This window comes from Podarcis pityusensis (genome assembly GCF_964106645.2).
Source record: "Podarcis pityusensis genome assembly, chromosome: 12".
Taxonomy (NCBI): domain Eukaryota; kingdom Metazoa; phylum Chordata; class Lepidosauria; order Squamata; family Lacertidae; genus Podarcis; species Podarcis pityusensis.
In genome coordinates this window covers 18,364,774-18,382,911 of record NC_138037.1, presented here as the reverse complement: position 1 = coordinate 18,382,911, position 18,138 = coordinate 18,364,774, and the positions used below count along the sequence as shown (strand labels likewise).

The 18,138-nt window shown below is 40.1% G+C and overlaps 1 protein-coding gene across 4 annotated transcripts in view; it reads right to left on the bottom strand.

Moving 5' to 3' along the window:
• Positions 1-285: 285 nt before the first annotated feature.
• PARD3 (par-3 family cell polarity regulator) overlaps positions 286-18,138 on the bottom strand; it is a 543,662-nt gene continuing 525,809 nt past the window's right edge. For all 4 annotated transcript variants that reach the window (XM_080973988.1, XM_080973985.1, XM_080973986.1 and 1 more), the window contains 3 exons: positions 16,877-16,997; positions 9,518-9,645; positions 286-2,336 (listed from right to left, as the gene is read on the bottom strand). In XM_080973988.1, the coding sequence (XP_080830114.1) occupies positions 1,943-2,336; positions 9,518-9,645; positions 16,877-16,997 (643 nt within the window). In that variant the 3' untranslated portion in view covers positions 286-1,942. The remainder of the gene's footprint in view (positions 2,337-9,517; positions 9,646-16,876; positions 16,998-18,138) is intronic.

Below are 18,138 nucleotides of genomic sequence, written 5' to 3'. Positions count from 1 at the left end.
CTGTCTTAGAACAGAAACTCTTAAATTACAGAGCTTATAGAAGTAACTAAAAGCATTTATTAACCACTTTCTCTTTCTTAGAATCAGATTTGGAACTCTAATGGGCCCCACAAATCTTTTCTTTTTTTGAAAGAAAAAGTTAAATGCCTGTAATTTTTTTAAGAAAGGGAAGCTCAAACCACTAGGAACATTATAAAACAACATCTGTGAAAATCTCTTTCTCTCTCTCAAAATCAAGTAATGGCTACAGTTTTTGAAAGCTTCAGAAGGATATTGAAACCAAGATGAAAACAGTCTTTTTATTCTAAATTTCTGTATTTACAGAGAGTGCCATTTTACACAGTGTTGTAAAGTCTCTGCGTAAAAGAGTCATGGTCATTCAATGTTTGTGCTTACATTAGTAGCAAATTTTTAACACTTGAGTATATTAACAAAAAAATAATAACAAGCAGGCATAAAGATATAGCATGTGCTGAATTGTCACATATATTTTGAAAGAAGGTTGAGGCAGAAGTAAAATGGACTGGGTTTTGTCTTTTATAAAAAAGGCAAACAATACACAAGCAATAACTGATACTTCTTTTTGTTCATTTACGCATGATATGCTGAGCTTTCACATCAGGATTTGCAGGCACTTTAGCAATCCAGTTATGTGTGTGTACACATGTCTCTTTCACAATCAAAGTTCAGAGCATCAAACACAAAACCAGCTGTTGCAAAGGAAAATTTCATATACCCAATATACACATTAACAATAACTCTGCTGGAACAATCTTTTTGTTTCCGTTATTTTTTGGACACCAACATATTTTCATGACAATGCTTACCAATGTCCCCTCCCAATTCTCTTTTATTATCCACTTTATGGTTGATCTTTACCGCGATACTGAGGTGTAAAAATACAGTAACATGGAAGCACAGCGCAAATTGTCCACAAGGATTTACAAATTGTCAAAAAACAGGTTTTAAAAAAACTATTTTAAATGCAAAAATAGATTTTTGATTTATTTTGTCCTGTATTCTCCCCCCCCCCCAAAAAAAAATTAAGGACAAATTAAATTATCATGATGTATGGAGTAACTGGGCAATGTTTAATTTATAATTCATTTTGGGGGTTCATTTTTTTGTAATGGAATATAATTAAAAATCCCCACCAAAGTTGTTAAACCAAACCAGAGAGATATTTTTCTCTCCACCATTCTACATGCTTCATGAAACAGCAATGTCCCTCCACTATTATTAGGCAACGTTAACTTATAAATACAAGGTTTTCACTGATAATATAACCTATATATGATTAAAGTATAAGACAAATGCAACAAGGTCCCCAGGATATATGAAACATAACATTTTTTGCTTAGGAATGAGGATAAAGCTTTCTGATAGGACTCAAGAGTGAACGTGTGAAGTCAAAGAAAAACAGCATTTCAGCAGACAGACATTTAAATATTTATCAACTGTAAAACATCAAGGGCTAAAGATCATGAGTGAACATTCAACCTTACTGCTTACAAGTGATACGTACCCCTTTCCCTTAATCAAAGGTATGGCAATGCATCTTTTAATTAAAAACAAATTAATGATGTATGTTGGAACAGGACCTCACTGAAGCATTGAACGCCTGACAGCAAAATGTAGTGAAGCAGACAGTGATAGCACAGAACTGGGCTAGGACACTTGATAACTAAGACACATCACTTGCCTAGAGTATGATTGTCAAATGATGGAAAATCCTTCCATGATATAACACTTGAGACACAATGGCAAAGACATAAGGCCCTCTGATTCTTTGCCTATATTGCTAAAGGCACTGAAGCAGACAAGAATTCCTTAGTACCTCCTTTTTGTAAAAAGAAGAAGAAGTCCCCCCCCCCCCCCAATACAAGTCTCTTCATATGAAAATGTTCCTTTATTGCATGGGACGTTGACCTTTTTCTTCGACTCAAGAATAAAATGGTCTTCCCTTTTCTGGCGCTTGCAATCTGTTTAGCCTGGCAACCTGAGATGGCGAAGGGGGTACATCATGTCTGAAAGGACCTTTGGGAGTGGCATAATTTGGGTCCTGAACTTTCTTATAGGAGTCATAGTTGCTGGACCCTTCAGAAGATGTCTTTTTTTTCAGCTGCTGCTCTTTCCGCCTCTGCTCTTGACGCAACAGCTCTTGAGTTTCAAGCATTACCCGGGCATTGAAGCCATGGCCTCCCATGTAGCCGTTCCTGGAGCCCTGATAGCTGGAATACCTTGGGTTGTCTTTTGCACTTTGGAAACCTTCGCCCGGAGGATAGTTCTGCTCCCAAGAATCTTGAGACACAGAGCTTGCATTTTTCCGGCTTTGCCTGGAAATCAGAACAAGGTATTTATTATACTTCATTACACTTATGGAAAACACTTCTTTTATTTCTGGAAAACTTTTCTAGTTCTTTTATGCCTCAGTATGAGGCACTAAAGCAAGTCACTCATTCTCCATAGAATAACAAACAACTGAAGAGTAGTTGCTGGAGGAAGGTCTATCACTTCCATTCTCTGCTTGTGGGTGGAGGGATTCCTGAAGGTAATTCATTGGCCACTGTGGAAAACTAGATGCTGGACTGAATGACCCCATAATCTAATTCAGAAGGCCTCTTCTTTTGCCTCCTACCAAGAACCAGGCCATAATTTGCCCTCTGAAGTCTATCAAAGTGGGTATCCTTCAGGAAGGGCATAAGAACACAAGAAGAGACCTACCGGTTCAGACCAAAGGCCTGCTCAGCCCAGCATCCTGTTCTCACAGCAGCCTATGGGAAGTCCATGAGCAGGCACGAGTGCACTATTCTTCTCCCACTTGTGATCCACAGGAACTGGCATTTAGAGATCTACTGACTCTGATACTGGAGGTGCTGTATAGCCATTGAGACTAGTCAGTGCCATTTGTCTAGAAAAAGGTGCTGGAACGCACCACAAACATCTCCCTGTATTCTCTTATGATGGCAATGGTGCCCGTCTGAGAGATGCCAGAACTCAGTTCTGGCAAGTTCCCACTGAAAAAAAGTCCCGTGACTAGTACACCTAACCTTAAAAGGATAGTATTTTCCTCCACGAATCCCACTTTATACACACTTATGACCAAGGAAGTCCTCTTCCACATAACCACACACAACACATCCAAAGATGAACTGAGTGTAGTCCAACAAGAATGCTGAACCATAATCAATATGACATAGAATTGTGGTCAGTTAATCACATGCAAAAGCAGTTTGTTGGGGGTTTTGTACAAAAGATAGCACCAAGAAACCCAGTGCATTTAGCTGCAGACATACTGTATTTCTTGACATGGGTCACAACCCAGCAGGGCTTAAGCATGTCTGATTGTGTATTTGAACATGACCACTCTCTTTCCTAATGGATTTGACCATAGATTCAAATGCTGAGCATGGCAACAATCCAAATAAAGTTACTTGTGACTTGCTTATACCAATTAGCTGCTGACTAGCTGTTTTTCATTGAAAGGAAAGCAAGGTATAAAATTAAAGAAAATAAATAAATGGATTTAAAGCAGAGTTAGCTGACTTTAGCTTTACTGGACCTTACAGATTTTTCTCCAAATATATAGGAGTAGTCTCCTTTCGCATACTTGCATACTGTCATATGCTGTGCTTGTCAACACACTTAGCACATTTTCTTTCACATCACTTTTATTCATCATTGTGGAGGCACACCCTTTATGTGTTCCATACATGTATTCCAGAATTTCAATTTCTGACTTCTTACCTAACTATTAATGCTGATTTTCTCACATGTCAATACAATCGCCCAGATAAAGCTTTTCTAGTTCTGTTAAGACTGCAGTATTGAAACTCCCCTTCCCCTCTCCCAAATGCCTAGCTATCAACTCCAAATAGCAGAAGAATCTGCTGGTTTCAGAAGAAGTTTGCCGGGGAGTGATGCAACATTTCAGGCAATATCACGTTGGAATCCCAGATGATGATGCCAGCTTGGCAGGCGGTAGACTTATCCCCTTGTCTCTTTTGCTTAGAGTAACCAGCTATTCTTCAATTTACATGTGTTCCTTGAGGCACTACACTATAAATATTCACAGTCTGACAGCTAATACTGTAATAGCAATTACAACTTTCAACAATAATTCTGCAATAGACCTGGACATGGGACATTAGTATGCAGGGCTTTACCAACCCTGATTGCCAAAGGTCTGTGTTTTGCCTTACGAAGCCCAGCATGCTCATGTAACTGCAGAGGAAAACTGTTTCCAATATATGTAGTATCAGAACATTCCACTACGTGGTATTTAAGCAAGCTGAGCAGAACTCAGACTGTTATTACTGTCTAGTGGAACACATGAAGCTGCCTTGGACTACAACAGGCCATTGGCCCATCACTGTTGAGTTTAAATGGCATCAGAAATGCTATGTATCTGTATGGTAATGTGCTTGAGATAGTGAAACTTCACCATAAACAGTGCATGCATTAACGACAAAGGGGTTTGTTTTGAGTACAGGAGTGGGGCCAGTCAGAGTGCAGAGAGAGAGAGAGAGAGAGCACGTGAGCAAGACACAGAGACGATGGAAGTGGGAGATGAAATGGAGACAGACAAAAGTGAATTAAAGTGCCAGCTTCCTTGGGCTTGAGGTAAGCACAAGAGTGTTGCCCTGAAACCATCAGCCCTGACCCTCAAGCAAACAGGGCTGACTTCATAGGGGGCATACAGCTCCACTTGGTTCTGCCAACGTATGCACATGGACAGCCTCTTTTCTTCTGTCTACCTCTCAGATGAGGGCAGGGAAAGTGGAGAAGATAAAGAGAGTATACCAATCCCCAGTCCGTCAACATGTAGAGCTGGACAAGCCTCCAGAGAGAGATTGCACCAGTTCCTCCCCTTCTCACTCTATCTAGATCAGGGGTAGTCTACCTTTTTATACCAACCGCCCACTAATGCATCTTTCTTGATGGTAAAATTTCCTTACCGCCCACCAGTGCTCAATGGAAGGAGGATTCAGCTTGTGCCGTAGAACCCCCTAGAATCCTGAAACACCCACTAGTGGGCGGTAGGGACCAGGTTGACAACCCCTGCTCTAGAAAGTTCCTTGTTTATCGGATTCCCCTTTGCTCGCTCACCAATTAGGCAAAAGAACATAAAAAGAAACTGCTAGATCAGGCCAATGGTCCATCCAGTCCAACATCCTGTTCACGCAGTGGACAACCAGATGCCAAAAGCAGGACCTGAGTTCAACAGCACTCCCCTCTCCTGCGGTTCCAAGCAACAGACATTCAAAGGCATATTGTCTCTGACAACAGAGGCAAAACACAGGCATCCTGGTTAGTAGTCACTGAGAGCCTTATCCTGCATGAATTTGTCAAATCCTGCTTTAAAGACACCCAAGTTGGTGGCCATCACTACTTCTTGTGTGAGAGAACTTCTAATGTTTCTGTGTTGTCACCCAACATTTAGTGATTTATTTTAAACATTTCTATCTCACCTGTCTGTCCATCAGGAACTCTGAAGGCAACTTACTAAGAGCAGCAATATATCAAAGAAGTTAATAAAACAGAAAATAACCACCAAATAATAGAGGATTTCAACACATAAAGAAATCAAAACAGAGTCTATTGGACTCAGGATTCCTGAGAACTACATTTCCCAGGGCCTCTTCTTCCAGGGATACTGAGTTTTCCTATTACTGACACAACAGAAGGAAAGAAATATTGATGCTCTGCTACCAGGTAGATCTGGGACCTTGGATAATGCCAAGGAGAATTACAGGTAATTTATTATGCTTTGTCCTGTGGAAGATAACTCAAACCTTATAATATCACTGGTAGTTATGCAACATGGACAGGCAGCTTTGTGACATTGCCATTTTACTTCCCTTTCCATACACACAAAACGAAAGGCCATATTGTCAACACAAGTATGTATAGGACAATGAGATTTCTGAGTGAATATGGTGTGAATCATTCACTCTTTTATTTAAGTTCACATAAGCTTTCTAAAGCATCCAAAAAACCTTTTTAACAGCAGGCTCCAACTTTGAGAAAACGTTACTTTTAAACAGCTTCACATTGAAAATGACAATAGATTAAGCTGATTCACACCATATTCACTCTGCCTGTTAGCAATAAGGCAAGCAAGATTGGTTGGACTCTTTTAACACCACTTTTATGAGAAGATATCAGAGAAATGTATGAATTGTGGAAACAATTTATATTTATAACTGCATGAATGTAGATTATCCATGAAGCGAGGAAACAAAGACTGAAGTACTTATTAATTTGTTTGTGCACAGATGTTTTGTAGCACAGACCTTGAACAAACAGTTTTCCTTGAACTGAGAATATATTTTGCGGCTCTGCAGAAGGTTATTCCACAGTCCCCTGTAATTCATAAATGAAATAATAATGCACTACATGTTTCTTCCGACAAAAAAATTACAGTTTATCATAGACATAATTTGGGGAACTGCAAAAATGCAGTCATGCAGTAGTGATCTTCCCTTAATTGAGAAGGCAAGGAAAGCTCTGCTAGATCAGTCTAAAAGTTGATCTGGTACAGCATTTAGTCCCACAGTGGAACCAGTTCAACCAGTTACCCCGGGACACCGACAGGCAGGGCAAAGAAGGCAATAATATCTGGCTGAGCACTCAAAGACTTAGAAAATGTCACCTTTTTGACTATAGACAAGGAATATGCAGGCAAAGCCCTTGAATAAACTACTCATTGACTTAAGGCAGCATTCCTCAAACTGGTGCCCTTTAGATATTTAGGACTGTGACTCCCATCGGCACGGCTGACTGGGGTTGATGATAGTTTTAGTCTAAAACATCAGGAGGGCACTGGGCTCCTATGGTTTCCTTCCCCCATTCAAACCCAATTCTTACCAACCTCATCCAATCCTCCAATACCTCAGTTCAATGAAGAAGAAGAAGAAAACACAAAATCACAGAATCAGCCTTTGGCTTTGATGAGAGTTGTTCTTGTTAGATCAAAATCAAATGAAAAGCTCTCCCACTTGTTCTCCCCATCACTCTCAAGGGCACCTGCTCCTTTCTAAACCAATCTTCCATTCTGCCTCAATATACTTTATTTTCCCAAGACTCTCAAATTTACTTTAAACATGACTCAAGCAATCTCTGTCCCAAACCAGCCTCGATCATTCAGCAAATGTCTGAATGCGTTAGGTGCAGCTCTCGGGTAGTCATGAACAACCCCTTTCCTTTGGACTACATCTCCCTCCTAGACTCAAGACTGCCTGTGAGCACTTTGTGCTTATAAACTAAAGTATGTGTATGGACAGCACTTAAATATTAGAACCAATTAAATGTGTCAGAAAATTGGAAGTATCCCAATCTGATATAGCTTTTCATGGTAATCTCTCTATTCACTCAATTAATTCTTTTATGACATACATCCACATTATACATCCAAGATTCACTTTGTTACAAGCTATACAAGAAAGACTTCCCATTACCGCTACTTCCTCCTGTCAAGTTCATATTTATTTTAATTACATGAAACTATAATGCAGAAGAACCCCTAAATCTCTAAAATTTTGGAACCCAGTTTTATGGGCTACAGCAGGGCTATCAACTGTCATCATTGCTGACCACTGGCTGTGCTGGATGGGGCTGCTTTTGCCCCCCTCTCCACAGCAGCTAGCCAAGAAGTTTGATTGGCCTGAAGCATCTGCCAAATACAGGCCAATCTCTTTCCAACCCACACCTGGGCAGCAAGAGGAAGGTGTACTTTAGAAACCCATTTGCAGAAATCTAAAATTATTTTTTCCTGGCTGGCACCATTTTAAAACACTTTATGCCCAATAGCTACCAGGAAGACGACATTTGTAAGCTTTGTTTTTTATTTTCATTTATTAAGATCAGATTTGGCAAAAAAAGTAGCTCAAAAACTGCTCAAATTTAAGGGCACCTCTCTCCAAGTAGCCTCATTGAGGTTGCAATTTGTGACATTCATGCCAATTCTCCTCTCACCTGGTATACAGTTAGAATCTATGGTCTGTTCTACACAGAATGGGTCATATAACTCTTCCTTATACTACTACTCCTTTCCTGGTAGTCCTCCCCCCCCCCTTGCTTTGCTATTTTTGATATACAGTGGTACCTCAGTTTTTGAACCTAATCTGTTCCGGAAGAGAGTTCAAATTTTGAAATGTTCAAAAACCAAAAACTCAATACAGAAGCCTCAATACGGAAAACTCAGTACAAAAGCTACATCACATGTTCAACTTCCAAGGTGTGTTCGAAAATCGAAGCTTTTACTTCTGGGTTTACGGCGTTTGAAAACTGAAATGTTCGTCAACGGAGACATTTGAAAACCGAGGTACCACTGTACTAGGATGTGGTGCTTTTTTCTCGGAGATACCTGAGAGTACTCGGTATTGACACCTTTTTTTCTAGAACAAAAGCACTGCTAGGATGGTTCTAGGAAATACTACCAAATTCTCCTCTGCATCCCTTACCATAGCAAAATACTCCGAGTCAGTACTTTGAAGGAAGCAACAGATTTTTCTCCTTCCCCATGCTTCCCTTGCCGCTTTCAAAATGGCCTCTCTCTCTTCTCAAAACTTTGTCCAGCAAATACATTTCTCTCTTGCATGCTCACAAACCACTTCTAATGTCTTCACTGAATTCACCACACCCTGCTTTTCCTTCTATATCCCCCTGCTTCCATTAAGAAAGTCACATCACTCACACTGTTGGCTCCAGTACTGAAGTATTTGCCTTTTTCCTTACTAATCACCCCCAAACTCCCCTCATTTGTGAAAATAACATACTTGTGTCCCTCTTCCTTCTTTTCCTTATCTTTTCCACACAGACCTCTGTAGCCCTTAAGGCTTATGTTTTGTACTAATTTTCTCTTCATTGCTGTGGGCAGACAGTCCCTCTTTCTCCTCACCTACTTTCTGCATCCTAGCTATGCATTTCTATACATGCTTTTAGAACTGACAACTTGTGGATTGGTTTTAACTCCTTTATTAGTTCTAAACTTCCCCCAGTAGCCCATTTTTAGCGTGTTGCTTATGAAAGTCTGTGCCAACTGATTCTGTTAACCAGTGCTTTTTTTCTGGGGGGACGCATACCCCTAAACATTTTGTGACTATAAGTTTGGCCTCACTGAGGGGCAGTATTTTAATATGAGTAGGAAAATGAGAGTACCCCTAAACACTTTTTTTTTTTTTAGGAAAAAAGCACTGCTGTTAACATATTATGGGATGTATGCTAATTCTCTTTGAATACAATAAAATTTCTTGAGATTTATTTTTGTTTCCCTGAGCTGCATACATACCATATATTTAAAGCACTCAACTTCCTTTAAAGCACCTGCAGTTTGCTATAGGTGCTTGAGAACATAGCTCTGTGAGAGCTAAATGACACTTCCTGGGATTCTATGGGAGAACTGCAAGCTGCACCATTCATAACAGAGGGCTCCTCTTAATAAAGAAGACACAACACTTTGAATAAACTGGCTCCAGGCATGAATTTGCCAGATCACCTTAGACATTTGCCATACCTGGGTAATGAACTGTATTGCCGCTGAGCTTGCTGGAAACTCTCCCTTTCTTCTTGACGTTGCTTCTGCATCTGAACCTCGACCGATACAGAATGCCTGCCACTCTGCGAGTATGACTTTGAACTTGGCTAGGATAGGAAAAGCAAAAAGTTCACATGGTGAGTTTTTTAAAACAACAACAACAATAGCATTCAGAATGATAAATAATGCTATTTTTCTGCAAAGGCACAATTTTTAAAATGCTTTCATTATTAACCAAAATGAACTGTTTAAACCATTATTATGAATGTATTAATTTGTGAATCACTTTCAACATGTATGCTCCAATTTACAGACATACCCTTAAAAAATACTACAAAAATGTATTTGAGAGATAGACATGGCAGAAAAACTCCAGTAGAAGACATATTTTCAAGAGATTCCCCCCCCCCACCCTTATTATAAATGCTTTAGGTTCTTAAAGTTGATAGATAAAATTTGGACTATCTGCAGGATTCCAGAAGTATGGAAAGGTTCTACCTATTTTAGGACAAGGTTATCATACAAATACTTATATGAACAGAGTCAAAGTGGCTGCATTTGTAGATCAGTCACTGGACACAGCTATGAGGGACTAAGTTGTTTTTGGCGCTGCTGAAATCAAGTGGCTGGCATATTTTATAGTCTTAGCTTTGAAGTCTGAGGAAACATAATGCAGCCATCTTGGTGAAGCTAAGCAGATTTGGATCTGGTAAATGTTTAAACTGAAGACCTGGGAACCTTGGTCTTGAGTTCCATGTTGGAAGAAAGGAGAAGGGTATTAGTGTACCAGAATGAATAAATGATAAAACACCATCCATGTAGAGTTTGGCTGACTCCAATGTTCTTTTTAGCCACTAGAAGGAACTATGCCTAAGTAGGGGTTGTTTTCACATGCCTCCATGTGTGTTTGATTATCAGTTCATACTGGCAAACCTAAATTCTTATTAGTGTGTCTTCCCTTTCCAATCCAAAGAAAGTAAGATGGTTTCTCCCATATGAAACGGCCTGGCACTGTAGGCCTTCTTTTGAGGGTGTTCTAGTTCCAACCCCCTTCAATGTAGGGATCACAGCTAAAGCATTTCATTCAAAGACAAGTTAAACATGGGGAGAAGATGGCACAGCCCTGCAAAGTCAGTCAGTCTGCCTCAATCGGAGGTGACCTGAGAATGCTCCATCTGTGAACACATGTAGACCATCAGCTCTTCAGGAGGACATTTTTGGGGCAAATGAGCTATAAGTATTCCAGCTGAACACACTTTAGATCAACAAACACTGCAGGGGCAGGGACGACATTGGGATAATGTTGTGTGCATAGCACCATCATTTATATGTTTTTAATGTTAGCTTTATATTTGACAATAACTGTTTCAGCTTTTTCTGTTTTAAAAAAATCATTGCTGTTCCATGTTACACATACTTTAAAACTTTAAGCAACTTCGAGGGTGCTTATGGTGGAAAGGTGGAAAGTAAATAAATAAATCCTAGCCAAGAAATAAACACCCCCAAAGTACTATCTGCACTTAATGCACTTAGATTGGAAAATATGTTTCACAGCTGACAAATGGAAATTTCTAGACAACTGCCCCCTCCAAATATTTAACACACTGCCACTTTGTAAATGGCCTGACAATGCATTTTAAGAAAATCACTTCAGTTTCATCTCGCATCTGCACACAATTTTTAATCTTGGCAACAATATACGGCATACGAGAGATGGAAAATACCCCCACCCCCTCAAAGTGGAAAAATATATTTCTATGCATTGGGACACAACCTGTGTGCTCAGAGTGTAACTCTGAAACTAGTTAACACCTGTACAAACAGGGCAGCACAAGACAAAGTATAATTATCATAATTCTTTAAAGCTATCAAACAAAGCTGCCTGCGTCTTAACTGTGCAAATTACAAAGAACTCCAGCCTTGTCTGTGAGGAGATGCATGACAAGTGCTGACCTTGTAAATCAAACAGCGGTCAGGGCTGCTGTAACACACAAGGCTGTATTATACAAATAAATATATGTTTGTGTCTTCCACAATGACCCTTAAGTGAAATGATCATTATGGCTTTGAAGATTTGTTAAGGAAAGCACAGGAGAAAAGGAAGCTGAAGAAGAAGGTTGGTGTGCACAACATGACAATATGAGATCCTTATTGTGGTTCTTCTTGAAGATCTCAGTAGAAGGCACATGTAGACTATTAGAACAGTTGCAATCAAATGCAAATGTTATGCATGCACAAGAATATTCAGGAGAATACACAGAACCAGTACAAACCAATCCTAGGTAGCAGAATATAAATCAAGGGGTGGAATAAAAACCCAGCAGGAGTAGAACTCAGCTGTGGAATTTTGGACTGGAATTCTACTTCTCTATCACTTATTTATTATATATTTGTGATCTAGAATTGACACGAATAAACTACAAATGAGCTAAATCCAAAATATTCTAGTTTGGTTAAAAAGTTTTCAGGCTGCTCAAAGATGGAAGACCCTTCAATTAAATAAGGCCAATTTTCTGTTTAATCAACTTATTGCGTTTATGCTCCTTCTTTCTTTGAAGGACTTCAAGGCAGTGTACATTCCCCCACATTTTATTCTCAGAACAGCCCTATGAGGTAAATGAGGCTGAAAGATAGTGACAGGTTCAAGGTTACTCCTCATCTTAGAAATTGCTATTGCTAAGATCAATCAGGACTGGCTACCATCTGGAAAGACGTTTCTCAACTTCAAACTTGTGGTTTAATTAAAAGATGCTAATAGATTTTATTTATTTATTTCTTATTCACTTCCCATGGCTTTGCAGACAATTATAATATAAAATTGTTCACCTGGTCAAGCAAGTAACATGGCCTGGCTTAGCCATTCAAATTAAACAAAATGAAGTCAAGGAGAGTGAGGTCAAAGAAAAAGAAGGAAAATGGCGCCAAGGAGCAGCCGCAGCAAGAATAGAGAAACACTGGACAGCACTGAAGGATTGCTGGAAAAGGATGGTGCTTTTTGACATTTTAGCATATTCTGAACTAGATGAGTAGTTTCAGCACAACCCTTCCTTGAACTTCTGTCATGCCAAAATCAACACCTCAAACCCAGGGATGGGGCAACTGTGGCTCTCTTAAGTATTACTGGACTACAATTTCCACCATCCCTGACCATTGGCCATGTAGGTGGGGCAGATGGGAATCCATGCTTGTATTTTTGCTGATATTTCGGGAAGCATCCTTTTTAAAGCTATCTTTTGATTCTACTGCTGCTTAAGGAGCTGACAGCAAGCGCTGCTTTGTTCCCTGCTGCTGTTTTTACCTTGATCACTGGTGCTTCATTGGCTGGGTTATTGCAGTATGTATATTTGCATTTGTTTGTAATTGCCTCTGAGCAACTCTTTGGGCAGAAGGCAAAAACTGGTTATTTCTTTTTAAAGAAATAAGCTGGCAAGTAAACCCCACCCGGATGCAGATATGGAAGACCCTTCTCATGCAGGAGTGAACATTTGAGCCCTACAGAACTCTGGCTTAGCATGGTGTGGAACGAAATATGTCTGAGAAAAGATAAATCGTCACCCTAGGCTCACTGGTCTGAGTCATGTCCTCATCATTAACTATTCTGCCCCACTCTCTTCAGGAAGTGTCATTTTAAAGTTTTGAATAAGAGTGTCTGTATACATAAAAGTTACGGGACTGACTGCTTTGAGGACAGAAGTTCATTAATTATTGGCAGAGCAGATATACAAGCCCAGAAAGAAATGCCAGAACCCCACAGCACATCAGTAAAGGTTTTGCCAACAGAATCGTTGTAGAATAATTTGAAATGGACATCCTCCCACTATGATCCAAGAAAAGACATATGGACACAACCATCCACCAGGAACTGGAAACTGTGATTCAGGCAGAAGTCATTTTTATATGTCAGACATATGCAGCAAACCCAATTTCCTTCTGTTTTCACACATACACTTATCTCTCTCTGCTTCTCAGATCCCAGTTCTTTAATACATATCTGTTATTCATCAAGCTCTGTGGATGGGAAATTACCTTCTTTGTTCAAATCAGGAGGAAAAATCTCACTGTATCATCATGGATCTGAGGGACTTTTATGGATGTAAACCTTTATTTATGTCCATCCAAGCAGTTTCTCTTGTCCCCCAACCCCTCCTTTTCACGGTGCCACAAACCTGTTCCCTCAGGCTAATTCAAAACTTTTTAACACTTGCACAGCTGTGTTTTTCCACAGTCATACTTGTAGCCAAGAACGCTGAGATAAAAAAGAGAAAGCATTCAAAGAATACGGTTGAAGTTTCCTCACAGTAAACCACTGGTGTGTGTGCATTTTACCATTGTTTAGTATTCACTGCATCTGGATGCATTTTGGGAAAAGCACCTCTATAATTTTAAGTTAATACCCTGAAGTTGCATATGCTGCTTGAGAGATGGGTTTATTGTTCCTCAATGCTAAAACTATATTGTACACTCTCAGAATGGATGAGATCATAGTTTCATCCCTTCCCAGCACAGTGATCTTACCCAGATTGGAATACACAAGAGGGAGAAAATAATTCAGAGGTACAATGGACCTATTTCTCCAGAATTTGAGCATCTAAATGAATGTGTCTGTATAAAAGACACATGCACAAGGAAAGAGAGAAAGGGTGTGTGTGTGTGTGTGTGTGTGTGTGAGAGAGAGAGAGAGAGAGAGAGAGAGAGAGAGAGGCAGCTTAAATAAAGGAGCAGACCATCAGCCAAGGGAACAATAAGGCTCAGGATTAAAATTAATACATTTAACAGAATTACTGTCACTTTAAGCTCATTTACATGATCAGCCCAATGGGGAAGAGGCCCTCATTGTTGGTGAGGGGAAAGAGGGAAAAAAGAAAGGTCAGCATTCTGACCCACAATTTAGGAAATTATTCCATTCCTGAGGTAATCAGCCTGTCATCTAAATAATTTCCCACTCATTCATTGCTGGAAAGTATAATGCACGCCAAGGTTGCCTGTTTAAAGTTGCTATGGTGTTTGGATAGAGAACATTTTGGCCCATGACCCTCAGTAGTTAAGTTCTCAAGTCCTCCTGAGTGCACAGTTTTCTCAGACAGTGTCCCCCAAGATCCCTTAACCGGTCAAATTCTGAGATGAAGCAGAAGAAGCCTCCACATAATGCCTGCCCCTTTTCGGGAACCTCGTACATGAAAATAAAAATAGGTTCCTGAGTTATCTTTACAAGGAAATAAAACAAGCATTTTATTTAATTAGTTCCAGGGAGAACCAAGCATATTTTATAACAGAGCTTTAAAAGGAAGCCCATATATTTTAAACACAGTAAAATATATAGAGTATTTTACACAGAGTTGCAGAAGTAGCTGATTTAAGGGCTACGTCTGTTGTCATTAGTTATGCTGGGATTTAAAATAAACGCTTTTAAGGAGACAAAAGTCAACTTGAATAAAAGTTGTATATGTTCTCCAGGTTAACAAATATGATATACATATTTACAAAATATGAGGTTTATATTTATGACATAGCTCATTTCTTTATGGCTAGAAATACAAGTCATCTCTCTCTGTATTTCTAAGGTAGCCTGGTGATGACATGGATGTTAAATCTTTTTTAAAATCTGCACAGAATTGTACTGCATACTTAAGAGGCTTTCATAGTCTGTTTGGGACAATTTGGGTTTATGGGGAACCTTTGGCCTTCCAGAAGTTGCTGAACTGCAAGTCCAGTCATCCCTCACTATTGGCCATGCTTGCTGAGGCTCATGGGGGTTGTAGTTCAACAACATCTTGAGAGCCAAAGGTTTTCCACATCGGAATTATACCATCGCCACATTGCAGTGAGACTCTTGTGTGTGTGTGCATGGTTGAAGGTGCCCAAGGAATGTCTACTATCAAAAGAATCTAATCATACACTTAGGTTATCAGCATCCCACTTCAAGTGTCTTTTGCAACTCAGCATGGCCAGCCAATACATTTTGTTGCCAGAGACAAAGGGCCAGGTTATGCCCCTCCTTAGTCCATGTTTTCCTACTGCACCCAACTGGACTGGCAACTGAATCTTAATTCAGCAATGGTGCCAGGATAGTGTCCTCCAGTTCACTTGAGACAGCAGGACAGTTACAGGGTGCAGGGCAGCCTCGTTGGCCTATAGGGCTCTGTCCTCCAACAGAAGGGAACAGCTTGTGGGGGAAGTGGAGTTCAGAAGGAATAGCCAGGAGGCTGCCAGGGTTCCCTCGCTGCATCTGCCACGTGAGGCAGCTGCCTCAGTGTATCTAATGATAGAGCCAACCCACAGGCTCAGGTAGTGACCACGAGAACAACTGACTTTTCAGTGGTGCCCCCACAATGGCAGAAATCCCTGTCCGGGAATATCTGTCAGAGACCTCCCTCTCTCCAGGTTTTCAGAAGCCTGATCAAAACATTCCTATTACATAAATCCTTCGATAGTTTAATTACTGATAGTGTTTATATGACATTTACATCCTCTCTCTTAATGGTTTATTGATTGCGATTGGTGGTTTTAATTGCAACGTTATTAAACTGGATTTTTTAAATGATTTAATGGAGCTGTGTTTTGTTATGTAAGCTTCCTTGGGGACCCTTTGGATTAAAAAGAACAATACTGGTGATTAAAAAAAAGGCTTGCTATCTATGTATCAATGGGGGATTGGGAAAACTATGCGTTTCTGGACATCTCTTCCCGTCTTGGCAAAATCTAGTTGCTGGTTCTATCTTTAATGCACTTTTTAAAAGCACTCTTCAAGTGCAGTCCAACATAAATGCCTTAAATCCCTCCATATTTTATCTGAAACTGCACAGCTTACACAAGCAAAGAATCATGTTCTTGAAAATAACGCATACACAACCCCCTTACAGGCATTAAGTGCAAGACAGATAAGCTAGTCTGCATTGATGTGACCCAGCTATGCCTTGTCACAGGGCAAACAATACCCTTTACACAATTGACAGATGGCAGAGCACAATACAAAATGAAATTATGAATGTTGGGCCACAGCTGGAGAAGGAAAGGGTCAGGAGTTTAAAGGTCACCAAGGACCTTGAATCGAAGTTGCATCAGGGATTAAGAATAACAACTGACACAAGACAGGGGACGTGCTGTAGCTTAGTTGTAGAGCACCTGCTCTGAATGCAGAAGGACCCCAGGTTCATTCCTAGGCATCTCCAGGTAGGGCTAGAAGCATGATGTCCAACACTCTGGAAAGCCACTGCTGGTCAGTGTGGTAAACAGTAGCAAGCTACATGGACCAATGGTCCAAGCTGGTACAAGAAAGCTTCCTATATTCCTAAGGACTTTGTGCAGCGCTGTATATAGTGACTGAAAATGAGCACTTACCCATGGTTGTTCAAAACTGTAGGTCCGCCTCCGATCTTCCACATCTTCATCTTGCTTTGCCTGTTGAAATTCTTGCCTTAGGCGTTGTATCCGATCATGATTGCTGGGAGTTGATCTGTTACTAAGAAAGGAAGGGAGAAAAGAGATTAATACCAGGGGGAAAGCAAGACCATTTTTCTTTTTCAGATACAAAACAGCTTGATTGAGTCGTATGATAATGAGCTGACAGAATGCTTACAGTCAAGTTTCAAAGCCATATTCCTAAAACAGAATTATATGCAAAAATTCTAGTGATTCTTGTAGCTCACGGCAAATCTGAGAAGGCTAAAGAAAGCACTTTCAGTGACAGAGATGACCAGAACGAAACTGGGAAGAGTGGTGGCTTTTTTTTGGAAAGATGGGCTTAAGACACTGGAATAATTACTGCAACGATCCAGAATTAACATTTATCTCTCTGTTAAGTGCTTATTTGTTTACCATATTTTTAGACTGCCTGTCAGCTAAAGATTCTCCATATTAAAATGCAGAACAACAAATATGGTAGTTACATATCTATCTATCTATCTATCTATCTATCTATCTATCTATGCCCCCCCCATCCTCTTACGGGGAAGAAATGAGCCACCTTCAGATCAGCTTAAACCCATCCTTCCAAGACAGAGAGTTTTTATCATGAGTGATAAAGTAAACTCTCACGTCTTTGTTGTGGGCTTCACATAGCCATCTGGTTTGCCACTGTGGAGAACAAGATTCTGGCCTAGATAGGCCAGACATAGCCATAGAGGGGTCCTCCAGACATTGGTGGATGGCCAATGGTCAGGGATGGTGGGAGTTTGAGGCACTAAGGAGGCTACTTTTTTCATTGTTTCTTATATAACAGCTGCTATGTATAGTAATGGAAAACATACACTTGATTGATTCTGTGAACTGGTCCTCGCCCAAAACAAACAGGCACATCCTCTATTGTGTTATCAAGAGGATTTAAAAGACAGGACTTAGGTTTAAAAGAAGAGCACAAATAAATATTTCTATCAGGTCCTGTACTATTGAAACAACATGACAGATAATTGTTCACTCACTTCAGCTACTCTGCTGCTGTCAGAGCCTCAGTCCCACAGGGCTCCTCGCTATTTGGAGGCGGCGCTATTGGATTATTTTCCCCAGTCAATAGGATCCTGTCACCCTTTAGGTCTGTTTCTGACAAGTCCTTTGAACTGATTAGCTTGATAGCATTAAAAGGTTAATGGACATGCGGTACATTT